The sequence below is a fragment of the Excalfactoria chinensis genome, chromosome 3 (genome assembly GCF_039878825.1).
Source record: "Excalfactoria chinensis isolate bCotChi1 chromosome 3, bCotChi1.hap2, whole genome shotgun sequence".
Taxonomy (NCBI): domain Eukaryota; kingdom Metazoa; phylum Chordata; class Aves; order Galliformes; family Phasianidae; genus Excalfactoria; species Excalfactoria chinensis.
In genome coordinates this window covers 89,727,843-89,753,039 of record NC_092827.1, presented here as the reverse complement: position 1 = coordinate 89,753,039, position 25,197 = coordinate 89,727,843, and the positions used below count along the sequence as shown (strand labels likewise).

At 46.0% G+C, this 25,197-nt stretch overlaps 2 protein-coding genes across 4 annotated transcripts; one reads left to right on the top strand and one right to left on the bottom strand.

Moving 5' to 3' along the window:
- Positions 1-116: 116 nt before the first annotated feature.
- DHX57 (DExH-box helicase 57) lies at positions 117-22,107 on the bottom strand. 3 transcript variants are annotated; one of them, XM_072333420.1, is made up of 24 exons: positions 21,722-22,107; positions 20,535-20,766; positions 19,718-19,870; positions 19,298-19,468; positions 17,826-18,637; positions 15,960-16,153; positions 15,145-15,266; positions 14,116-14,311; positions 11,184-11,308; positions 10,020-10,153; positions 9,371-9,425; positions 8,295-8,497; positions 7,969-8,085; positions 7,583-7,679; positions 6,666-6,839; positions 6,278-6,478; positions 5,253-5,529; positions 4,808-4,903; positions 4,630-4,713; positions 4,345-4,482; positions 3,549-3,623; positions 2,976-3,110; positions 1,840-2,040; positions 117-1,726 (listed from the first exon to the last, which is right to left on the bottom strand). In XM_072333420.1, exons 2-24 carry the CDS (start codon positions 20,756-20,758, stop codon positions 1,583-1,585), a joined length of 4,128 nt encoding a protein of 1,375 aa, XP_072189521.1. In that variant the 5' UTR covers positions 20,759-20,766; positions 21,722-22,107; the 3' UTR covers positions 117-1,582. The 3 variants fall into 3 exon arrangements, with proteins under 3 accessions (XP_072189521.1, XP_072189522.1, XP_072189523.1); XM_072333421.1 differs by having other exon boundaries at positions 21,735-22,072; XM_072333422.1 differs by lacking the exons at positions 20,535-20,766; positions 21,722-22,107 and having other exon boundaries at positions 19,298-19,463; positions 19,718-19,789.
- On the top strand, positions 21,794-25,197 carry MORN2 (MORN repeat containing 2). Its single transcript, XM_072333425.1, has 5 exons — positions 21,794-21,825; positions 21,963-22,013; positions 22,393-22,499; positions 23,466-23,602; positions 24,519-25,197. The coding sequence occupies exons 1-5, from the start codon at positions 21,810-21,812 to the stop codon at positions 24,619-24,621; spliced, it is 414 nt and encodes a 137-aa protein (XP_072189526.1). The 5' UTR covers positions 21,794-21,809; the 3' UTR covers positions 24,622-25,197.

Below are 25,197 nucleotides of genomic sequence, written 5' to 3'. Positions count from 1 at the left end.
GAGTGCTCCCTGCTATATGTAGAAGTTGGATGCTTCTAACCGTAGCCTGTAGCAACCCCCTTGTCCCCTCACCTTTGCTTCAGGCAGGGAGAGAAGAGAATCCTGCAGAACTTCCTTGATGGTTGCAAAATCCTTTTATTGAAGAGAGATACCATTTAGACAGCGTACAAAAGTCCAAAGTGAGAAATGGGACCATTCCTATTGCACTCTGCAGCCAGCCTGCATGTAGCTGCTGTTTGACCCTGAACAGGAGTGACTGCCAGCCATACACAGCAGCGGTGTCGCCTCTGATGGTGCCACCTCCTACAGCTAATGGCTGCACACTGTCTTGACAACACGCTGAGAACTCCTCTGAAGTGCTATAAAATCCCCCCAGCAGTAGCTGGCTTTAAGCAGCTCCTTGTCAGACCTCAGAAAAACCAAGCAGCAGCATCCAGGTATGCAGCTACAGAATATGGTGCTACTGTTGATGTTTTCTTGCTGGCATCAACAGGAGAGTCTTCGGCAACTCAGCATAATGCAGAGCCTGTCGTGCTGTAGCAGTAGTCAGCCTTGGTACAGCTTCATGCCCTTTTTCTTCCTCGGTGCTTCTACACATACTTAACTCTTGAGAAACGCCTGCTTCTCTGCTTATTCCTCAGCTTGAAGGCTGCTTGGAGGCACGTCTGGTGGTAGAGATGGTGTTTGCTGTTTTTCTACCACAGCTGACAGCAAAGTGTGCTACTACCATTTCCAACTGCTCTTACATCAAGCAGTGCAGGTGCTGTAACCCTAAACATCACAAACCAGCAGCATGCTAAAGGAAGTGGTACTATTCATTATTATTGCAGTCACATGTGACTGTTAGCAGTGCTTCCCCCGAGCAAGACTGGCAAAAACTCTCTCCCCTCCTCCAAGAAGTCAGCGATACAATGGTGGCAGGAGGAATACCACCCCTAGCAGCACGTAACCACCAGCACTACATTAAACACAGCAAAGCAGTTTTGAGGCACCTACAGCAACCTGCTGCGTTCCACAGTTGAGGAGGCCTGAAAAGCCCTTCTTTCAGGGGAAAAACCCACCGTGTCCTGCAGTAAAACATTTAAGCTCCAGCATTCTGTGCTGATCCAGCAAGTGAGCCCAACGGAGCTCTTACAGCCAGCCTCCCTTATTAAGCTTTGGGTTAAACTGAGCACAAATCATTCCCTGCTCAGACAAGAGCAGCTGCCTCAAGGAACTCTTGCTCAAAATGCAGAATTGTGTTTGATGCATTTTAAGAGCAGGTGCTTTCAGACATGATTATTAAGAGCAGCAGCTGGGGTAGCAGTTCTGTGACCAAACCCCTTCCTGCCCATGAACTGGTGTCACAGAGGAATGTGCTCTTACAGCTGGTTTGTTCCTCCTGCCAAATTTGCCGCTGTTAGCAGGCAGCTCTCTGCAAACTGCCATCATCCCACAGCAGCCAAAGGCATCGCTGCCAACTTGGTCTTGCAGAGATCAGCACCACATTCTGATAACTAACACATACAGACACTGCTGTCACCCGGTCTATTCTCAGGCTCTAAGGACGCAGACCGCATCTTTACAGAACGCCGTTCATACGTTACTGCGTGGTCACAAGCTTCACAATCATAGCGATGATGCGAGACCCACGGGGGCACACGCATAAATCCATGCTGGGATTCTTGATTTTATCCTGCAGCAACTGGTCGAGTTCACAGCGCAGCTCTTTCACCAGCTCGGCCACCTGGCACACACAGTACAACACGGGTGAGTACAGAGCTCCCGAAACGCACCTCCCCCACTTCTAAGACGGGCACAGAGCCCTGCAGCACGCCCAGCATCAGCCCTTCCTGTTACCTGGTGAGAGGCTGCCACAAACCGTATCCACCCGTCATCGAGGGAAATGACAAACTCTCCCTTCTGCTGCTGCATGTGAACCTGCCCGCCTCCCAGCAGCACCAGCGGGTACACCGACACCATGCTGCAGTCTCGGATGAACACGCGGCTGGTCTTGATCTTCTCGTGGTACACCAGGTAGGGGCTCTCAAAATGCCTGGTCTGCAGTGGCAGAGCCCAAAGGACTGGTTAAACAACACATAAACCACCATCCTTACAGCATCCCCTGTACTGCAGCCTGCTCAAGCAGATAGGGATTGCCTGCAAGAGCTGCAAGGCACAGCAGACATGCCCACACATTGCACAGACTTCATGGCACAACAGCTGCCCTGAGCTTTGCCAGTTCTCCCTGCTCCTACCCGCTCTGCACTGAGCTTGTCACAAATCAGCCCATGACTAAATTCACCTGGAGGCCCCCAGCTCTTTTCCACACTACAGAGACTTTCATGTGCATTCTTGCTACACTCTTCTAAAAGCAAGTGACTGAACAGTTCAAAGCCTTTAAAACCTCATTTTGCAGTTAACGATAAGAGCCCCACACTTTAAGCAAGTAATCTATAACCTGGAAAAGCACAGAATCATCCAATATGGAGGCAGACCTCATTAGGCAAGTGCTACCATCTATCACGGCAAGAAGAGCTCTGACCTAAACATGACTATTAAGACAGAAGGGCAACCAGTGAGTTTTGAGGGCCTGAGAAGAAACAAACCTGAGGATGGCCAGGGATTATTTACCATTACACAGTATGTCAGCCTGAGGTGGGTGACCTGTACGCACAGAGACACTGCGTGCAGGCACATTGATAGCAAGGATTAGCTGCGGAGTGCCACAGCTGCGTTTGTGTGCAGCTTTGTAGACAGCAAAACATTGACTGGGGAGGGGGGGTGTCACTCCATCTTCTAATCCCACTCCAGAGGGTGGAGTTTAACTCCGTGCTCGAGCAGCACACCCTTAGTTATCAATAGGGAGATTTCAATTGTGAAGCATTTTTTTCCTTAAGCTTCAAAAGGATCCCTCACTTCTCATCTGTTCAAGGAAAGACGACTTCTTTTTTAATAAAAGAACGTTCGTTCGAAGGAAAAAAAAGAATTCTGACCTGATAATTCACAGATGAAGGGTGAATGTGAACATAACCATCATTCTTCGTAACAAACTTCAGCTCTTCTGCTTTTGGTTGCATTTTGACAGCTCCCGTACTGGTCTTCTGATATTTGCCCTCTGGCTTTTTCACCTGTGCGGTGCAAGACAAGAAATTACAAAGAAATTGCTGCACCATAACAGTGAATTCGCTTGTATAGAACATGTTTTATCAACAACAGATTCTCAAGTAGTAAACAGAAGCAGAGACAAATGCTGTACTGTAGGTACTGTCTAAGCGCTGACATTTCATTTGCAGCTGCTGCCTTCTAAGAAGTTGTACTTCACAGGAGGGTCTTAAAAACATTTGGCATTTATGTGGCACTAAGAAGCTGCAGAACAGCAGTGCTATCAAGCAGTACAAACAGGAGTTGGGCATCGTGGCGCTGGCACAACAAGCTTCAGCAACCTAAAGCAGGCTGTGGTCCACCATGGCCAGGCCATGCTGAACGCTGGCAGTGCAGACATGCTGCGTAACAGCAGCGTTCCTAATGGAACGCATCAACTTCAGAGTGCAAAGGCATTCTCTTACCTGGACAACGTTGGGATACAGCGCAGCACACAACATAGCTGAGATCAGCTTGATGTTCTCTGCATTTGAATTCGCCTACAAAATTAATAGACACATTAGATAACCTACAGGTAGGTCAAAAGACAAAGCCCTGCTTCTGGAATGAGTCCACTGCTGAAACTGTTTCCTTCCACAGCTGCACGGCTGTGTCTTACAAAGGAGCAGTCTCAGACTGGACTGAAGTGCTGCCCCACAGCTATTTGGAGCTCACTGGACACCAGCTGTCTAATTGTCCCCAGTGTCTGGCTACAAAGCAGGGAAAGAAAGCACACATTGTCCCAACGCACAAGGAGACACCACAGCTACCAAGCCCTTGTTGCCCTGCCATACAGCCCGGGAGATCTCTGGCTCAGCACGTACTGCTTTCTGAGGATTGTCTGCAATGCTGAAGTATTTCACTGCCTGCTCTGTAACACAATTCCATCCCCAAAAATAAAGCCTGCACTAATGCCAACATTCAGTCCAGTCCACAACTCAGACCTGTGTCCTTCCAGCACTCCCTGCCACCACGTGTGCCAGGACAGCAGTGTCTCACTTTCTCAGAACACAGCACTGTCACAGTCTCACCTCCACACCTGGTCCTGTTCTTGGGCACACAAGGTCTGAAGTAATCGAGGATAATGCCATACGGGGAGGAAAAACTCTAGGTAGGAGGTGTTTTGTTGCAAGGCTGCGTCCCGCCAGAGCTCACAGCTGGCATTCTGGCCCCAACAAAAGCTGCAGCATTTGCTCAAAGCACTGACATGCTGCAAGTTACCTCTTCTCCTGTGGCATCCAAGACACCATCGCCTGCTTGGGACCACTTCCTCTCAATGTTCCTGGCTCTTAACCCCTCCTTCACAAACCCGATGTCAGAAAGCAGCTCTGTGAATTGTCTTTTCAGACTGGCAATTTCCTACAAAAAAAAAGAGAAAGGTCTGTGATGGGAGACACACCGAGGCAAGAGCGCCAACAGCTTGTTCAGTTTAGGCACCAGAACTCCCAGAACTCCGCCTCAGCGTCCTCAACCAGTCCCTGCATGAGGCCACAAAAACTGACTTACCTGAAGAACTCTTCCTGATAAGAAGTTCTCCCTGCAATAGTTGTAGCTTGCCTGAGAGCCCTCTTTGGTACTTAAACGCCATCCCTAATCGAAAAGACAAGAGCGAACCTTGAAGTACTGAACTTCAAGCTGTGATACATCACAAACCTCTGACAGAGGGTTATCGTTTTTAGCTCACCTTATACGCCTGGAGCAGAGCCAGATAGTCACTGTTTCCTACCGCAAAGTCCAGCTTCTTTTTGTTTGCTTCTTCCCTTTTATCCCATGGGGACACCTGGAAAGGCAGGGACAAGTTGATCTCACAGTGGAACTGCTGCATATGTTTGCTTTTAATTTTTACACTAAATCTGGACAAAACAGACTGGCTGCACTTAATGTTCATTAACTGTAATAACTACATTGTTTCAATGCTTGCTTATGAACACTATTTGTGTCACTGCTGCATGATATTCATCATCTACCTGTAACAACTCTTCTGATGAGCACTGCGTTAAGCATATAAACAGGGGAGGCTAAGGAGAATAAACATACTCAGGTGCAGCACGCTGCAGCTTACAGCAGCATTCACCGCTGTATGAAAATGTATGGCTTTAAAAGCTGGAAACATGAGTAACAATACTTACAAAGGGTGACTTAAAAGCCAGACTGGCTGCTATTGTGAGTGCAGGATCCAGGCAGCGGAAGATGGTGCCAAACAGCATTAGTTTGCCAATCCTGACATCAACAGGCAGGGAAGCCAAGTGATATCCCAGAGGAGTGAGCTTTTCATCTGCAGTCAACGCTCCTAAGTCTTGTAGACGCAGCTTTGATGCCCGCAAAGACTCAGTTCTAGGGGGCTCAATTAGTCGTGATAAGACAGAGTGAAGGCTCTGTGCAGAAAACATCTCCAGAATCTTAATTCTTAAGGAGGAGACAAAAAACAATTGAAAGCAAAAGAAGGCAGCTTAGTTCCACAGCCAGGAGGGCACAGAGAGCATTTATCTAAACCACTAAAATCCTGCTTTCAAGAACACGGCCCCTTGAAGAGGCTCTGTAAAGAGTGATTGAACTCAGGAAGCCATATGAGGATGGGTTACCTCCATCCAGCATCACGGTCAGGCAGAACAGATTCTTACTTATCACATTTCATTTTAAAATGAAGTTTTCTCTGGAAAAAATATTTTTCCTCTTTTTTTGTTTCTTTTTTTTGTATAAAGGGGGCACCAAGTGAGGCAGGAGCAAGAAGGCCTCTTCATTTAGTACTGGCGTTACAGTGGTGTTGGATCCAGGGTGCGGACTTACTGCACTGTGTTGCCCAGCAGCTCCAAGGGGGAATTTAGTATAAAGAGATAAATAACTCCTGTGGGCCCAGAGCACGGGAATGCTAATATCTTCTCAGGGGGTGAGAGGCCTTTTTCCTAGTGCTAAATAAGAACTAAGCGCTGTGCAAGACAATAGGGAGATCTGAGACATGGTATGAGTAGATCTCTGGATGCAGAGGCACTGTGATAGATCAAGAGAACCTGAAATCTCCAAAGCAAGTTTATTGCTTTTGTGATGTTACTAAGGAATTTAGTCCCTGTTAATAAGGGCATTTCAGATGCTTCCTCCTGTGGAGGGAGGACACTCTACACTGGATCTTTCAGGTAATATAGAAAGAACAGCTTACCTTAGACAAAGCTGCTCCAGGGGCACTCTTTGTATTTCAGGTAACTGCTGTTTTATGAGTTGATGGTTATAGTGATGGCTACTGAAAAGATGGAAGCAGACACCTGAGGCTACACGGCCTGCTCGTCCTTTCCTTTGCAGAGCGTTGGCCCTGGACACAAACGTGTCTTCCAGACTTTCCATTCCTTTGCTTGGGTCGTATCTACAGGAGAGCAAGAAACAGGCTTATATTCATGGGTGCAGGGTGAACAAGGTGGAGCTCAAGCAGACAGATGCTGCCAGCCTCTATATGGACCTGATTCCCACCCCTGCAGCTGGATCTGGGTCCAGACTGGCTCTCCCTCCTCCCAGCAGCTTTCTGTAGACAGAGCAGGAATGAATCCCAGTACCTTTTCTCTTTCATTTTCCCGGAATCAATCACATAGACCACATCATCAATGGTGACGGATGTTTCTGCAATGTTGGTAGAGATGATGATTTTGATAACTCCCGCAGGAGGCCGGAGGAACACAGACTGCTGTTCTTCACTGGACAGTGAAGAATGAAGAGGATAAACAACACACCTGGAGGGAAAATAGGAGAGCATGCTGAGCACATCTCTGCTTTTTTCCTCCTGGCCACAGCCTGCCTGTATGCACTTCTGCGCTGCCAGTACCAGACAGTGCACACACACGTTCAAAGTTATGTAAAAAACAGCAAACCTCTCTGCCACATCAACTTTAAGACACGTCCTACGGGAAGGTGGAGGTTTGCAGAAGGAACAGATCTCAGAATGGAGCTGAAAAACCAACAGCCTGTCTCCTGTGAACAGTCTAGAACATTTGATTTATAATGCCAGATTGGAAAAGATCACTCCAGTCAACCCTGTCAAAGGCATCTGTGTAACTACTGTTTAGACAAGGAGATCCAGTTACATCTCCACATAGCAACCTGTGATCAAATACAACCACAGTAACAGCTGAAAGCTTCTGAGGGCACATCTGAAAGAGAACAATAGCTGAGGTGAAGCTTTAACAGTCCACCAGACCATGCAGAGTGCAAAGTGGAGAAACTCATCACTAGGATTTCTGAGAACTACAACAGGTACCAAAACAAACACCTTTCATTCTTCTGAGACGACAAGGAAGATCTAACAGAGCAAGTCAGTAAGACAGCAGAGTAGGAATTCTCTTGTCTGGGTCATATCGCAAACTCACACGTTTAATAAACTATATTTGTCCCTTGATAAAGGCAGACGTTGTGCTGGAAGCTACTCTCTTTTGTTTTAAATGGGTAAAAACATCACCTGGGAGTTCTTGTGCCTCACCTCTTGCTGTGCCTGTTATTAAAAAGGGCGTTGGACTGGAGCTGCTCATAAAGCATCTTGATTTCTGCTAGACCAGGCAAAAATATCAACACGGCACCTAAACATGTCAATCAAGAAAAATATCATCACTCAATAGAAATGACAGTAGGATGTGTTATTAGTGTGCAGAAGGCCAAGGCAAAACTCCAGCTGTTTTGCAGTTCTTGTACAAAAAGCATACAGGCTGCAACAGAGACTTTCTAAAGCAGGTGATTCTCATCTTACCCCACCCTCCGTATATCAGGGTTTTTGTTACTCAGAACTCTGAACTCAAAACATTATCCTGAGGCTGCCTACAAGTGCACAACCTCTGCAAATCTACCTCTGTTCATCTCTGTGTGAGATACCTGGCGGGTATGAATGTTTGCCATCAACTATCCACTCCAACAAGGCTTCTATTAATTCCAGATTAACTTTATCCAAGTCCATGACAGACATTGTTTTCAACACTGTCTTGTTAACCCCTGTGGAAAAAGAAACAGCACAGTTAAGTTCATCTCTCATAAAATACATGTGCTGGATACAGCCAGCCAACATGGCTGAGTAAACATGCACAACTCAGCCTAAACAGCACCCGGTTTACATCTGACGAAGGCAGCCTCACATGTCACCCTGGTACAGCTCTTCCCATACCTTATCAGGATGACCTTACCAGATTTAAGAAGGAGCTCACCTTTGTATCGTTTAAGTAGCTGCTTCAGAGTTAATTTTTGGTCTGGGTCTGAATCCTTGACAGCTGAGTCAGCGTCTTCCAGCAAGCCAGCACGTCTCAGGTCCTCCTCCACTTCTTCAAATGCAGTTCTTTTGTGTCTTGCAGTCAGTTTGTTATCTTGCTTTGTCTTGCGCCTGTAGGGACTGCTGTCCTCTAAAACATACCTGGACAGCAGATGAATGAACATTTTTCAAGTGGCACAGAAAGAAGCCAAACAGTCTCCATCCAATAATTAGCTACAGAAACAGGGTATCACTGCTGTACAAAGTTCCTCTCAGATTTGTATGTGATTTTACACTGACTGCAATTCATGTTACTGCTCCAACTCCACCCTAAGGACCAGTAAAGCAATACTTCTGAAGTAGATTCAGTTTTACTGGTGGAAGGGCACGGCAAAGCGAGCTGTTAAGGCCCAGCGCAACTCAAGTTATTGAGCAACTCTGACTTTAGTGCAAGGGAGTTCCAGAATAAACAGTGGCCAAGAAAGTGCAATCACCTGCACTACACCTCTTTTCTCCCACGCTAACAAGTCATCAGTGCTGAAAGTTTTAGCCAGCTTTGTGGTGAAGGGAAAGGTGTCCTGCTATACTGGGACGATAGTCAGCTGAAAGCTGTAATGAGAAACACCTGGACTGCAAATGTGACCTAAACTAAGAGAGCAGCTCAGAGCAACAATCTGCATATAACTTCAAACAGCTGATGGATTTACTTATCTGGAATATCTGAGCTGCTTCGACTCTCCAGTAGCTACAACTGATAGCAGGAATCTTTGTCTCATTTTCTGCTGCAAGGCAGGGCATACAAAAAGGAAACTGCCATTTTTAAGTATTTACATGGTTTCTAATTCAGAAAAGGTTTTGGCACCATATTGTAGACCCCACAGCGGTATAAAAAGCATCTTTTACAGTCAGTACTTTAGCAGAACTCCAGGCCTTCAAGTAATGGGGATCTTTTTCTACTTTGTGCACAGGTCTCGTGCATTCAGCAGTGCAACTTTACACGTCAAATACATCTGAGGCAGTTTGGCAATTTCATACCTTGTCATCGCAATCACATCTTCCAGAAAAAACTGATCTACAGGAAACGTTCGACCTAAAAGGGAATGTAAGAAAGTAAACCTACGTGCCGCAGATGGTAACTATGTCACACGATTTCACACCTGGCTTCACCACTTTAATCCACCCCTGTCACCTAAAAAACCTAACACGGGACTTTCAGCTGTATCCACCTGTGCTCTTCAACATTATTTCTGTCTAAAACAGCAGATGTTTTCCAAGCACAGTTTGGCAACATGCAAATACACAGCCAGAGAAGGGATGCTACCCTTACAGGAAGATTAAGTTGTGGTGAACGTAGCTCAGGGAACCAGGCTGTATACGTCTGGTCACTTTCAGCTTTTAGGGAGGGAAACTCTGCTGGTATAAGGACAGCAGCAAAAAGACTCAATTTCCAAGTCCTCTCTGATAAATCTCATTAGCCTGTTTAAGATCCTGTAATTGCAGTTATTGTAGAAATCTGCATCTTGCAGCTACAGAAAGTTCGCCCTTTGCTTAAAACCCGAGTTAAAACTATATTCTTCCCATTCAGCAGTGACATACACAGGAATACAGAAACACTTCACAAGCAGAAAAACCAAAACCAAACCTCTAAAGCAATAAATATTGACAAGATATTATCTGTTCTCACCTGGTATGTTAATGATTGGACAGGAGTGAAAGTACTGAGAAAAAAGCTCTGCATTCAAGGTGGCACTCATTAGGATAATGCGCAGGTCTGGTCGCTGAACCATTATATCCTTCAAAACCAGCAGCAAGAAGTCACTGAAGAAAACAAGCAAAAAGACATTTGAACTTCTTCATTGTTAACATTCAGATCTTTTTCCCTCCTTATTCCCTCCAAAGGAGGAATTGCTCACTCCTTTTTAAGGACCAGGACTGGCAGGACATTCCAAAGGACACCATCTCCAAACAGAGATCCTTCCCTTGCAGCTGCCAGCCCTTAAATGAGGTTAAGCTCTGGTTGCACAAGTGAACTGTTCACACCTGTGCTTCCAGGGCTGGCTACGTCCCACCACCTGGTGCTCAATCACTGGTTCAGGCCAGGACCACATGGCTCCCACACAGCTTATTTTCTGTCTTTTCCCTATTAGAGGGCCAGGATTACTTACCAAATTTATTTAAACACCAAAACACTCTAGTTACCCTATAAAATAATATGTAATTGACAAGAACATTAGATAAACTAATTGACAGTTGAGTCACTTTTGCTCCTTCCCCACTGAGAGAGCTACTCAAACTTCTCTACTCTTCCCTGCTCACTATATTTTTCCTTATGCATTAATGGCTTTTGTGACATGCCTAAAGGACTGGCTTACAAGCAATTTTAGATGAGAAGAAAGAAGAATCCTTGAGAGATACATGCCCTTTTATGAGGCTAAAACACAACCCAAGCTGTAGACTAACACGTCACAATCAAAGCCTCTTCAAAGCCTTCTGTATTTCACAAGGAAAGCATCAGAAAAAGGACCTTTGCCACCTGGTTTACAGAAGGAAAAACAGTTCCCAGATGGCTATCTGAAGAACTTGGTTATTTCATAAGAACTGAAACAAGGGAGGAGTGAGAACCAGAAAATTCTGTTTAAAAAAGGTTACCAATCCCCCTCCCCTGTATTTACAGCTGCTGCAACACAACACCCAAACAGCCTGAAGATAAAAACCTTAAACCAGACTCCTTCCACCAGCCTGTTATTCCTGCCACAAACAACTTCAGATACTGCATCTTCATCATCACCTCATCACCTCTCTTCCTCATTGTTTCTTCACTGTGCTCACAGGATGGAAGGTTACTCACCTTTCTTCTGTTCTTTCATGAACCTCATCAACGATTACGTGTGTAATTCCCTGCAGAGTCAGATCACCTTCAAGCCTTCTCAGCAGGACACCAGTAGTGCAGTACAGCAGTCTGGTAGCCGAGGACTGGAAAGGTAAAACAAAACACTTGGATAGACTGTGCACGGCTTAACACAGTGCTAAGAGTATGTGTGGCTGTAAAGCTTCTGCTGGGTTCTAGGTATAAAATCATAGAATCACCAAGGCCTAAAAGATCATTGCCACCCTCAGCAAGTTTGCTGATGACACGAAGCTGGGAGGATTGGCTGACACACCTGAAGGCTGTGCTGCCATTCAGCAGGACCTGGACAGGCTGGAGAGCTGGGCAGTAAGAAACCGGATGAGGTTTAACAAAAACAAGTGTAGAGTCTTGCATCTAGGTAGAAATAATTGCATGCACCAGTACAGGCTGGGGGAAGACCTGCTGGAGAGGAGCTCTGCTGAGAGGGACCTGGGCGTCCTGGTGGACGACAGGTTGGCCATGAGCCAGCAGTGTGCCCTTGTAGCCAAAAAGGCCAATGGCATCCTGGGGTGCATTAAAAAGAGCGTAGCCAGCAGGTCAGGGGAGGTGATCCTCCCCCTCTACTCTGCCCTGGTGAGGCCTCATCTGGAATACTGTGTCCAGTTCTGGGCTCCCCAGTACAAAAAAGACAGGGATCTCTTGGAAAGAGTCCAGCGGAGGGCCACAAAGATGGTGAAGGGCCTGGAGCATCTCCCCTATGAGGAGAGACTAAGTGAACTGGGTCTGTTTAGCCTTGAGAAAAGAAGGCTGAGAGGGGACTTGATCCAGGTTTATAAATACCTGAGGTGTGGGAGCTATAGTGGCGAGGCTGGTCTCTTTTCAGTAGTGCGTGGGGACAGGACTAGGGGCAATGGGCTGAAACTTCAGCATAGGAAGTTCCGCACGAATGTGGCAAGAACTTCTTTACGGTGAGGGTGACGGAGCACTGGAACAGGCTGCCCAGGGAGGTGGTGGAGTCTCCTTCTCTGGAGATATTCAAGACCTGCCTGGACGCCTACCTGTGCGACGTGGTGTAGGGAGCCTGCTTTGGCAGGGGGGTTGGACTCGATGATCTCTAGAGGTCCCTTCTAACCCCTACAATTCTGTGATCATCCAGTCCAACCGTTCGCCTATTACCAATAGCTCCCACTAGACCATGTCCCTCCACACAAGATCCAGTCTTTCCTTGAACACTCCCATGGTCGGTGACTCCACCACCTCCCTGGGCAGTCCATTCCAGTGCCTGACCACCCTTTCTGAGAAGTAATACCTCCTGATGTCCAGCCTGAATCTCCCCTGCCATAGCTTGAAACCATTCCCTCTGGTCCTATCACTAATGACATGAGAGAAGAGGCCGACCCCCAGCTCACCACAACCTCCCTTCAGGAAGTTACAGAGAGCAATAAGGTCTCCCCTGAGCCTCCTCTTCTCCAGGCTGAACAATCCCAGCTCCTTCAGCCTCTCCTCATACAGCCTGTGCTCCAGACCCCTCACCAGCTTTGTTGCCCTTCTTTGAACACGTTCCAGGGCCTCAATGTCTTTGTTGTAGAGAGGGGCCAAAACTGAACACAGTACTCGAGGTGCGGCCTCACCAGTGCTGAACACGGGAACAATCACCTCTCTGCTCCTGCTGGCAACGCTGTTTCTGATGCAAGACAGGATGCCATTGGCGTTCTTGGCCACCTGGGCTCATGCTCAGCCGTGCATCAATCAGTACCCACAGGTCAATTTCCTCCACACAGTCTTCCAGCCACTCCGCCCCAAGCCTATAGCGCTGCCTGGGGTTGTTGTGGCCGAAGTGCAGGACTCGGTATTTGGTCTTGTTGAACCTCATCCCATTGGCTTCAGCCCGGCTCTCCAGCCTGTCCAGATCCCTCTGTAGGGCCTCACTACCCCCAGGCAGATCCACACTCTCAGCCAATTTAGTGTCATCTGCAAACTTACTGAGAGCGCACTCAATGCCCTCATCCAGGTCATCAATAAAGATATTGAAGAGGACAGGCCCCAGCACCGACCCCTGGGGAACACCACTCGTGACTGATTGCCAGCTGGATTTAACTCCATTCACCACCACTCTCTGAGCCCGGCCCTCCAGCCAGCTCCTTACCCAGCCAGGAGTGTACCCATCCAAGCCATGGGCTGCCAGCTTCTGCAGGAGAATACCATGGGAGACAGTGTCAAAGGCTTTGCTGAAGTCTGGGTAGACCACATCAACAGCCTTTGATAGATAGGTATGATAGAAAGGAAACAATCCATGATGGAGACAGGACTGGTCAATTTTTCTTTGCTGATTAAAACTGAAGAGCATCTGCTTCATGCCCCAAGGACATCAGTAACTGTACAAACCATACAATCAAAAGCTGCTTTTCCTTTGGAAGTTGTTCTGTGATAACCAACTTAAGATTTCTGTCCCTAAAAAGATTCAGTGAATCTGAACAAGCAATTCTAAACATTTAGCAGAAAAAAAGCAACCAGCTGGAACGCAGATAAAATTTCACTTCTAGGACAGCAGTTCAAATTCAGCTCCCCCTTTTGGCTTCGCTTGGAGGTAAATGGAAACAGGCAGGGAAACGAAGTCAGTGCACTCAGATAACCTTCTAGAGGAAAAGTATTTCTAGTATTGAGCGTCACATGCTCAGGCCCTTCACCCATTGTCTCAACAGAGACAACCAACAATACAAGACACAGAATTGCTCTCTCATTCTGTAAAATGGACTGTGCAAATTGGGATGAAATAAGTTTTTTTTTATAGTAAGTTATAAAAAAATATGGGTGATACAGACTTGCTGATCTCACTACGTGGTGGACATAGGACAGGCACTCTGTATCCTAGGCAAGCACTAAGCACGTTTCAGTAGAACTAAATAAAAACCAACAAGCAAAGCATACATACCTTTACACTTTCTAAGCGGATCTGATAGCCAACAGTAACTCCAACCCTTTCTATTCTCTCTTTGGCTACACGCTCAGCCACAGAAATGGCAGAGATCCTGCGAGGCTGAGTGCAGATGATGTTTGCAACCGCGTTTGGAGAACCTTGCAGTGATGCATCCAAAATAAACTGAGGAATCTGAGTGGTTTTCCCACATCTGCATGACGAAAAATCAAGCATCAATTAAGACACAACGACAAAAAACAAAACTCAACAAAAGGCAAACCCCTTCCATCCACATAAATTGGCTGCATTCCACCTGCAGCCTGCTTTGTTCCATTCATGTCATACTTTATATGAACTTCATGTAAGATTGCTGCCACTGGTCAGGGATGAATAATGACGCTGACCTTTTCTCCCACACAGGCTTTCAAGCAGGTATACAGGAGCTCACTTGAATCAACTACAAACAAATGACCTCGCAGAGAAAAATCTTTCTGGGTGCCACAGTCTGAAAGGGACATAGAACTATTACAGAGTGTCTAGAAGAGGGCTACAAAGATGGTGAAGAGTCTGGAGGGCAAGGGGTGCAAGGAGTGCCGAGGTCTCTTGGTTTGTTCAGCCCAGGGCAGAAGAGGCTGAGGGGAAGCTGCACGGCAGCCTATGGCTTTCTCACAAGGGGGAGTGGAGGGGCAGCGCTGGTCTCTTTCTGGTGATCAGAGATAGAGCCCAAGGGAACAGCGTGAAGCTGTGAAACGGGAGGCTCAGATTGGATATCATGAAAAGGTTCTTCACCAGAGAGCAGCTGGGCACTGGAGACAGGCTCCCCAACGCAGTGCTTGTGGCACCGAACTGCTGAGTTCAGGAAGCATCTGGAAAATGCATGCAGACATGGTCTGGTTTTTGGGTGGTGCTGTGTGGAGCTGAGAGTTGGGCTTGATGATCCTTATGGGTACCTTCCAACTTGGAATATTCTATGATGCTGTACGTCTCACATTCTTCTGTGTATAGTTCAATACATAAAGTCTCAATGCACAATCACACTCTTACCCTGTCATGCCACTCACAACGAGAACTTGGTGGCTTGTCAGCAAATCAAGAATAGTTTCTCTCTCTTGCCATGCAGGGAGCTTCTGCCTTTCATACAGCATGGACTGGAAGTGTCTAGAAGACTGATACACGATACAATTCAGAAAGTGGTACTTGTGGTGGCCTAGATCCAACAATATTGGACGCTAACAATTCTTTTGACCTTAAAGAGACATCCTGCATACAATAATCCACACATTTCTTTCCTTGCATCAAACTTTTCTACTAAATAGTGCAAAAGGGTATTTTCTAAAATACCAAACTAACGCTGCTGTTATTCTCTGAAGTATTTGATGTGTCTCGGCATGCAGAAGCAGTCTGAGCAAACTTCTACCAGGATATGCAATCTGATAGTCAGATGAAAGCTCCCAAATAAAAACTACTATTGATTTTTCCCTTCTAACTATCTGACAGTGGTGAAATAGCTTTGCAAGATTCCTCGCAGGTTGCTCAAAGGCAGCAGAATCCTATTGGATGAACCAGCAGCTTCTGCACTGAAAACAAGATGCAATTTGTTTGCAAAAGACCAACACAAATAAATAAATCAACCTAGCCTACAACTCTTCTGAAACAACATTTCGCATCATATATTTCATTCTCTTTCAGTGGGAGCACATAACTGGTGACAGATGTTAGATGCGTTATTTGCTGAACTACTGGAAGATGAACAACATGGTAGTAAGAAAACAAAAAGAGTGAAACAGCAGCCCATTGTTTTAAATACGTATTTCTCTAAAGCACTCATGAAAAGAGAGATTCTGTTTTGTATACTGTACCTTTTTCAGCCGAAACTGCATACAGATTTTAACGTTTTCATTATATGTAGATTTGGAGTGGACATCGTACTTTCTAGAAAGCTTTTTCTTGAGGTTCACATAACTCTCATTCTCCACAATTACTTGTTGGGGCTCATCTTCCTCCTCTTCTTCTGCCACCACCTCTTCCTCTGGAGGCTCTGACACTGCCGAGGCTTGAAACAGAGAACACACATTCAGGTGCCATCAAGGCAGATAACTCCATCAGCACAGTAGAGACTTTCCAGTAGTGCTCTCAATAAAGAACCTTGCTAAATGGGAGAGGAGAACCTGTAGGACAGTTTTTGACATGCACTCAGTTCAGCACCACCAGCAAACCTCCTGTCAAACAAAGCACGACTTCTCCAGTTGCATCCCATTTGTCACAATGTACCCCAGCTGTGCTCTGCAGCACCACAGCCACACCAACACGGTGACCCTGACTGGCAACAGGTCTGCTCCAATCACCACAGAACTACTGGCATGCAGCACAGGACTGTGATGGCAACACCAGCCTAAACCAATTAAAACTACACTGTACCATTAAGTGGTAGGCCACTGCTAAGGACTTTTAAGCCAAGACTGAAACTGGAGTAGACACTTCAGTGCTTAGGACTGCTCACACATTAAGTCAGTCCTCAAAAGTATTCAGGCTGCACTTATCGAAGTATTTTCTAACACAAGGAAGTTTCTTTGAATGCTCTGATTTCAGTTTCTGGACCAAAGCTACTTTTCTCTGGAGCTGTTTAGAACAGGAATAATCTATTTCACTACAATAAAACAAAACAACAAACAACAGGCTGACACTATTCAGGTGCTCTAAATTGTGATGCTATTATTCCTGCAAGCTCTCTTTAAGAAAGTTTGCCTTAGACAAAACAGCTTTGGAACTGGGAGTTGGAAGGTAAACTAAGCCATACAGTTGCTTGTCACTGCCATGACACAGGGTCGCAACTTCCCCCCTGTGAAATATACCTAGCTGCATGAACTTGCAGAAGAATGAATACAACAGAGGTACCTGGAGAACTATTCTAGACTTGCCTGTAAGTCTTACTGTGCACAAAATCCAACTTTACAAAATTAGTTGTGAGGAAGGGTAGGTCATTTTTTTGTTTTCCCTATAAAGATGCTGTTATGTTGATGAGTAGCAGATGTGTGAAAGCTTACTGTAAGGTAGGAAATAATACAAGAATGGTGGTAATAGACAGACAAAGGTTATCTATAGGAAAAACTCACCAATGCTGATGCCTTCAGTCTAGCTGGAAAATGCTGAGGCTGGTCACCCAATCTCCATGAAGGAGCAATCTCCAACAGAGATGCTGCCTTAGTGGTGGTCAGCCCTTAAATGAAGTCTAGGGGAGCTGAAGTCAAGCTCCACCCTTTCTTGGAGCACAGCTAAATTACCTTCACCTGTGCTCCCACAGCTGACCCGACACTTGCCTCAGATGGTTAATCAGAGATTCAGGCTGTGATTACCAGTTTCCCATACGCTTACCAATAACCTCCCCCATTACCTTCCTAACATGCTTCTGAACACATACCAGGTCAGTTTCAATTGAGCATGCACCCCATCTTTTCATAGCACTTTATCCACTATGCTGGACCACAACACGTTCACACTATCAAGCTGAAGACATTATCTGTGCACTCCTTTAACTCACCCACAGCCAGCAGAAAACCCTTCCCCTGCAGCTTTACTAAGTGACTTGCTGAGGCACAAACAGAATATGGATCTGGCTCACTACATGACCTTCATCCCTAGAAAGATTTGGAACAGATGCCGTATTTGTGCTCCCTGCCCTCTTTTTCTTTTTAAGCCCAGAAACCCTGGATGAAAATTCGGTGTACCTTCTGATATTCGATTTGAACCGGACGCAGACTCTGTATGCAGCTTCACTGGACGTGCTGCCAGATGGGAAACAGGAGGAGCGCTGTATTTGTGGTGCGTGTTTTCAAGTAACTTGCCTATTTCAGATTCATCTTCTAAGGAAGTCACTAACGCGTACACCACCGGTTCATTAGACTCCGCAGCTATCAAAGCCTTTCCAAAAAGGAATTCAGCAATGTGCAGGCGACAGGCAAGAGGTAGATTCTCATTGGTGGTGTAAAACGCTACAAGAGGTGCCTGGAGTGGATACTTGTTTTCTTCAGGAAATCTGACTTCAAGCTCATATACGGGACCATCACTGTTAGATCTGAGGTGAGAATCATCTACGGAGTTCCTGGCTGATCTCAGTGGGTGCTCTGGAGGGAATTCATGTCTAAATCTGCATTTTGAACCAAACTTGCAGCCTCCCTGCAGATAAAATTTACATATTTCTTTTGGAGTTTGCTTTGCTGCGTCCCTCGCACAACCACCCTTTTGTTTAGATTTGCTGAGCCTGTTAGTTAGGTATTCCAGGTCCAAACTAAACGTCCAAACTCTGTTTTGAATCCTTTCCACAAATTTTTCTCCGTAGATTGACCGTAGGGCAAAAGCTTCTTCCTGTCTCTGTTCTAAACATTCTTCTCCACTGGTCTGAGCAGCTGTTGCAGAAATCTGCATCTTCTCTCCGTATCTCTCAGCAAAGCACTGCAACAGCAAATGCTCCAAAGACGCCCCAATGTTACCATTGCAGGATCTCAGGACAGTCCTACAACGCTCACTGTCAAAACCGTACCTACAACAACACAGACACCACATGGCAACAAGTGAGTGACAGAGAAGGAAGTAAAACAGCCACAAATCTGCATAACAAGGCTCACAGTAAGGAAATGTGCATATATACATATATATATAGCGTGAGATACTACTGCTAATGCCTGAAAAACAAAAGCCCCCAAAGGTCCGTTGTTTTCAAGGTGGCAGTTTATGTAGCAACTGTCTTGTATCTCAGAACATAGCACATAATAGAGGATATTGCCCACTATAACATTCTTCAGAAAAAGCTGAGCCCTCTCGCAAAGAAAACATACTCAAAGAAATAAAAAATAGTTAAGAATTGCTCATATCTAAGCAAAATGGATGAAGAAAGCTTACAAAATTACACCTACATAATAAACATATAAATCAGCAATGCTGCCTGAGTTTTCCCAGTACTTGTTTCATTATCTTAGAGAACAGAAAATTGTACTATAAAAATGCTACAACTCTTTATTTTCATAAAGCCATTACTTTAAATTTATCCACTCGAGGATCAAACTTTGAGGAGATACAAACTCAGAATTTCTGAACAGAGACTCTCCCTGGAGTCAAGTGGAATTCCAGGCACTGAGGGTTTACGGTACCGAGGCTAAGAAGTTACCTCTTCAGCATACAATTATTCACTGGAAATAATCACCTGGAGAGTTTGTGCACAGCAAATGGAGACACTTCACTTTCCACAATTCTGTGGGCAGCTGCCTCAGCAGAAGACCTTGGTGTCATGTCAGAAGCTTCCTGATCTGCTGACCAGCACTGTTCATCGTCAAGGTAATCAGGTTCATCCTCATCTTCACCAGAACCAGCTACTCTGATAAAAAGTTATCAAATTAAAGTGAAACAAAATTATATTGCTGAATAGATACAAGATTGTGTCCCCACAGCTCTTAAACGAGAAACTGCCCTTTTCCCTGAGTTAACATCATAGAGGAACAGAGTGGATTCAAAAAACCACATGACTTGAGATCAAATTAAAAGTTATGGGGACAAAAAGAATAGCATTTCCCTTCCCCCACCCCGCCAACAGTGCCTATTAACGCATTTAGAAGTTTAAACTAACTCTGATTCAGGAGCCAGATCCTGCCCTTGAAGCTCTCGAAGAAGTTCCTTCACTCTTCTCTGATTCTCTGTTGTCATATGTATGGTCTGCAGAGGCATTTTGGCTTCGGATCTTTGTTTCGTTTGCCCTCCTCTTCTGGCAGAAACATTTGATCTAAAAATTAAAATAGAAAACAATGGCCTCTTTGTCTGCCTACTGTTGAAGCTCAACTTCAGGACTCAATCGAACCCTGAACTTCAAAACAAGAAAACCCTGAACTTCAAAACAGACATTCCCATTACCAAAGCAGTGTTCACTTGGGTTCATTCTTACGTGACCAGGATGTGCGTACCTGCATTAATGCACATGTGGATGCACACACATATTTTATTCTATGTCGTATCCAATGCGATTTAGTAAAAACTTTGCCAGGTTCCACTATTTTCAGACAACGGTACAGCCAAGTATTTCTAAGCTAGACTGGTCACAATACATTTAGGATACCAAATTCATCCATTTACTGCTTATTTTCCATGATCCAGCTCCCACTTTGGGATACAAATAAATGAATATCCTGTGTTTATTAGTGTCTTCTGATCAAATACGTTTTGACGTTACTTCATGGGCAAAGAAAATCAGAGCTTAAAATCTTTTAAGAAATTTCCTGGCTATAAAATCTACAAGTTGAATAAAAGATACAAGTAAAGATCAATTTATACTTGAAGAAACATCTTCAGTATCTCTTCACTCTTGTTCATATCCAGTTACACTCAAAAGCTCAGCCCCAGATCATCCCCAACCCCTCTGTATTTCAAAACCCACAAATGAATGGAAGGACCTGGTTTCCAGCCTCGGTTCATCAAAGAGACAAAAATCATCTCCTTCATCCCAAATTCTGGTTGAACATTTCCTATTTCCACCAAGCTGAGGCTTGTTTGAACGGCCACTGCTGCTTCCTCCTCTTCCACTGCTGCCACCTCCTCCTCTCCCTTTTCCTCCTCCTCCTCTTCCTCTTCCTCCTCCTCTGTTGGGCCTTCCTCTCCTCTTCGCTCCTGAGCTCATGTTTCTTGCTGAGGAAGAAAAAAAAAATAGCCCTTAGTTATGAAGGTGACTCAGTACAAAATAACCCTCTGGGTGCACGTTATTTGTTTTTCCACGTGAGAAGAGAAGCTCTCTTCTCCAAACACAGTTAATCACCCGTGTGTTCACGTATCTGTACGCACCCAAACCAAAACACATTCCTCCAGATCACTGTTACACAAGTCCTGTGGTTTCAGAACACAAAAGGGATCCAAATTTATCTCACAGTCATTCTAATGGCAGGTCCTAAGAAAGCAGGGTGAGCCTATCAGCAGTGCTGCCCAGCCCTGGAGCCCCAGATCCGTACAGCGATGGCACTTCCTTGAGCGAGGGAATGCAAAGAGCAAACCTCCGTGGGACACTTCACAGCACAGAATACCTGCTCCTGACCTGTTCCTTCTGCACAGCGCTGCCCAGACAGCCCAGTACCCAGGCAGCGGGGCGCTGAGGAAGCCCCCCTCGCAGCAGGACCTCACCAGCTCCAAGGCAAACCCCTCAGTGTAAAGCAGCTGTTATCCCTGACAGCACAACTGCCCGATATTAAGCCCCAGCACGGTGGCCCCACAGACAGAAAGACTGTCTTACAAAGGTACGTAGTAATAGAACAAAGGGGCTGGTTTTAACTGAAAGAGAGAAGATTTAGATATGAAGGAGACAATCTTTAGCACGAGGGGACCCTGACACAGCTGCACAGAGCTGTCCCACCCCCGAGGCTCCCCGGCTCAGGCTGGATGGGGCCCTGGGGAGCGGAGCTGCTGGGAAGCGTCGCTGCCCGCGGTACGGATGCAGACGGTCTTAACGGCCCCTTCCAACCCGAACCATTCCACGGCTCCATGAGAGCTGCTGCAGGGACAGCCGCGCATCCCCACCAGCGCATCCCCACCAGCGCCTCGCCCCCGTCCAGCCCCCGCAGCCCCGACTCCCGCTCCCCGCCGCTCTCCTCACCGGCCCGCCGCACCTCGCCTCGACCCGGAAGCTCCCGCCTTCCTCTTCCGGTACGCCCACCTCCCTAGCAACGGCGGACACTTTCCGCATGGCAACCATGGCGGGTAATGGCGGGTAACTCCTTCTCCCCTTTTCCTTCTGCCGTGCCGCACCCGCCGCACATAACGGCTATTTCCAGCTGACGTGCGAGGGTCGGGGCTTCAGCTAACCGCGCTCCGCGCTGGTTTTCCTTTCTCAACAGATGCTGTCGTTTTTAAAGTATCTTTCACGTTCCCAAACAAAGAAAAGTATGGTAAGAAAGTCGTTAGGCGCTAATTCCTTTCTCTCGCGTTGTGTGGGATGAGGAAAGAAGAACTCCGCCCTTTGGGGATGGCTGCCGCTGAGCTGACAGCTCACCCGAACCTGCCTCCCCTGGACCTCCATTGGCTGAGGCAGGAGCACCCACAAGCCCTCAGGGCGACCCCCTACAGGTCGTTAAAGAAGCAGCTGCTTCTCCCCCCGGCAGCCCCCAGGGCTCTGCTCTGCCCTGTGACCGGCACTGGGGCCGGGTGGTGGCCCAGCTGGGAGCAGCTCACCTGCAGGTCCAAGAGACGCCGTTCGGGAGCTGATAGTTGTTTTTCTGTTGTCGTCTCAGTGATGTTGGAACTGAAAACACCAGTTTCTTTTCCTAGAAGGAGAGTGCACAAAGACACCTGAGGGTTTGTTGCAGAGGAACGGGCTTGGAGTGCACACCAGTGCCAACGGAATGATGTACACTGGTAGCTGGTTGAACGACAAGGTAATGTTAAGTATTCCTTCACTTCAAACTTTGTCTGGGCTTGGACTGTCTCACTACACCCACTCCTGGATGCATGGAATGGAAAGCCATTACCTGAGAAGGACCAGATCAACAGCAGCCTCTTCGTCCACTGGGGAATCCTGGCACAGCCCAGCCTGAATGCTTCAGACACGCGGAGTCTTTGGACATCTTTCTGCCTCCAGAGGCTCTCACAGAAACACCGGTCACCATTGGCCCTGCTGAAACAAGGAGGCAGTGGTGCCCTACTGATGGGCTGTGTGCGCACAGTGGGCTGCACACAGCCTACCTGCGTGTGAATGTGCACCCTACACATACCTCCCTTGACCACGTAGGAAAGCTCTGATCATCAATAGATACACCTCTGTTTTTGGCTGTCCTTGGTTACACATTATTCCACAGATGAATTATTAAGTACACAAAAACTTCTTATTTTGTTAATATCGGAGACATCTCTGAAATGAGATAAATAAGAGACAAAAGAAATAGCATCTTTTTTGATCAAGTCTGTCCTTTTCTCACTCTTACACAAGAACACGCTACAAACATGCTTGGCTTAGTGGCCAAGGCTGAACAAATGAACGATTTGCTCTGCCTTGATCAGGAAGAAATTCCAGAAAATATAATGAACCCCTCAGGCTGTCAGAGTAGATGAGCTGTTTGTAGGGCTGGGGACAGCAATTCCCTGCTGCACAGACTGTAGGTCTGTGAGACTATCAGCAGAGGAAAGATTTAACAGATGCTGTGGCTGTCCAGAAGCTCCAAGCTGTTATTTGAAGTGCTTGTAGAGGTAGAAACCTATCTAAATCTCAAAAATCAGTCCCCTCCACTTACCTGAATGGGATAGAAGGCTCACAGGTAGCAATCTGAAAGAAAACTGTCACAAAAGGAAATAATACCGTAAGAATAAACACTAACCCTTTATCCATCATCTCTCACTAAATGCAGATGAATGGTACTGGAAGGCTAGAACATCCTTCTGGGGCTGTTTATGAAGGCGAGTTCAAAGACAACATGTACCATGGGTCAGGAACCTACACATTTCCAAACGGAGCAAAGTACATTGGACCATTCAATGAAAACAAGTACGTCTGAAGTGGAAGTTTTTTTCAGTGAGTTTTGATTTCTCAAAGTATGAAGTCAACATGAAATTCCCCCAACACGGGAGTAGGTTTCCCTTGCTCCCACTGAAACTTGCACTGACTACCTGAGATTGCAGATCCCAGCTTTATCCATCTCATCATATCGGTCAAAAGCCGGTGATTTGATCCCAGTCCACAGTTTTCAAAATGGTTATTGCAGACACCCATCTGTTTTTGTGTTACCAGGTCTCTGAGCTCAGGCAGAGTTCAGAAATACAGCACAGTTTTGCACTGATAGTTTGTGAAGGCTTTCCCTTACTTATTTTTGAGGTAAAGTATAAATTCCATAGAGATGAAAAGAGGCAGAGCTTTATTTCTGTCACTCAGAATGAAGTATTTTAGTGTCGCTCCTATTAAACATCAACTGAGCTAATTTAAATAAGGGTGTTTTGAGTTGCCAAGATAACACATCTTTTCCTAAAACAATAATGTCATACCCACTTCATAATCCACAAAACAGATCTAATGAGAAAAAATAATCTTTAGGATACCCTGCTGAAAGTCAGGATAAATGTGATAGGACTCAATCCCTGACAATTTGAAATCAGGATTAGGACTGCTCATTTTTTTCCAGTACGGGCTACATGCTGGCAGGATGTTGGTGTAAGTTCACTTCTGCAAAGGAGTATGTTACATGGCTGTAGCCAAGCTCACCTGTGCTATGTGCTTCATAAATCTGCCTGGCTTGTAAATCAAAACATTTACATGCAACTCTGTAGGAGAAAGTGAAGGCAGGTATTTGGCCTAGACTCTGAGCGTTCTGATTCCTGGCAATTTGCTCATCCTGCTTGTGCACAGATCACTGCTGCCACAATCTGACTGCATGCTTTATTAACAGGCCGAATTTATGTTGTTACAGGATGGAAGGTGAAGGAGACTTCATAGATGAACATGGAGTGGTGTGGAGTGGCACATTCTATGGCACAAAAGCAGCAGGACTGAAACATAAGCTGAAAATGTAGCTATTTGGCACTGTCAAAAGCAGCCCCATTTGATCTCACTCCAGGTTCAACAGCTGTCATTGATCTCTTCATTGATCTATTAGGTCACTGGTAAATAATATAAAGTTACTTTTCCTTGCAAATTGATCAGCTGAAGTAAGCAGAGGAATGGGGCTGAATAGGTTAAATTTAGAAGTAGAGCAGTTAATGACTGGATTTTTTTTTTCACTTTAACTTGACCTGGGAATTTCTTTCTTGCTGGGTTTCAACAAAACCACGTATCAGCAAACTAATCCTAACTTATGCTCAGCCTCTCTAATCTTTCCCCAGAAAACAAACCTGCCAACCCACAGGAGCCTTTGGAAACACGGTAGGATCTGGACAGAGAGCAAGCGCAACTGCAGCATGCAGTTATTCCTCCCAGGTCAATACCACACAACCCGGGCTCCAGCAGTACACTGCTCAAAAATATGTGCCAAGGCTACTTTTCGCTGGGGGGGAAGTGGACAAGTGAGCTCACAGGAGGCTGATTGCTGCTGATTGCTGTTCCTAGCAGAAGGTCTAATGCAATTAAATAAATACACCTCTATTTTTGTC

What these genes read in the sequence shown, in the direction of transcription:
- DHX57 (XM_072333420.1), bottom strand. Translation starts at nt 20,758, where the DNA reads ATGAGCTCAGGAGCGAAGAGGAGAGGAAGGCCCAACAGAGGAGGAGGA. An exon ending in CTGGAGCAGCTTTGTCTAAG is followed by an intron (nt 5,530 to 6,277) that starts GTAAGCTGTTCT and finishes CTCCTCCTTAAG; the next exon opens with AATTAAGATTCTGGAGATGT. An exon ending in TGTATCCCAACGTTGTCCAG is followed by an intron (nt 3,111 to 3,548) that starts GTAAGAGAATGC and finishes TGCACCGCACAG; the next exon opens with GTGAAAAAGCCAGAGGGCAA.
- MORN2 (XM_072333425.1), top strand. An exon ending in GTAGCTGGTTGAACGACAAG is followed by an intron (nt 22,500 to 23,465) that starts GTAATGTTAAGT and finishes CACTAAATGCAG; the next exon opens with ATGAATGGTACTGGAAGGCT. An exon ending in GGACCATTCAATGAAAACAA is followed by an intron (nt 23,603 to 24,518) that starts GTACGTCTGAAG and finishes ATGTTGTTACAG; the next exon opens with GATGGAAGGTGAAGGAGACT.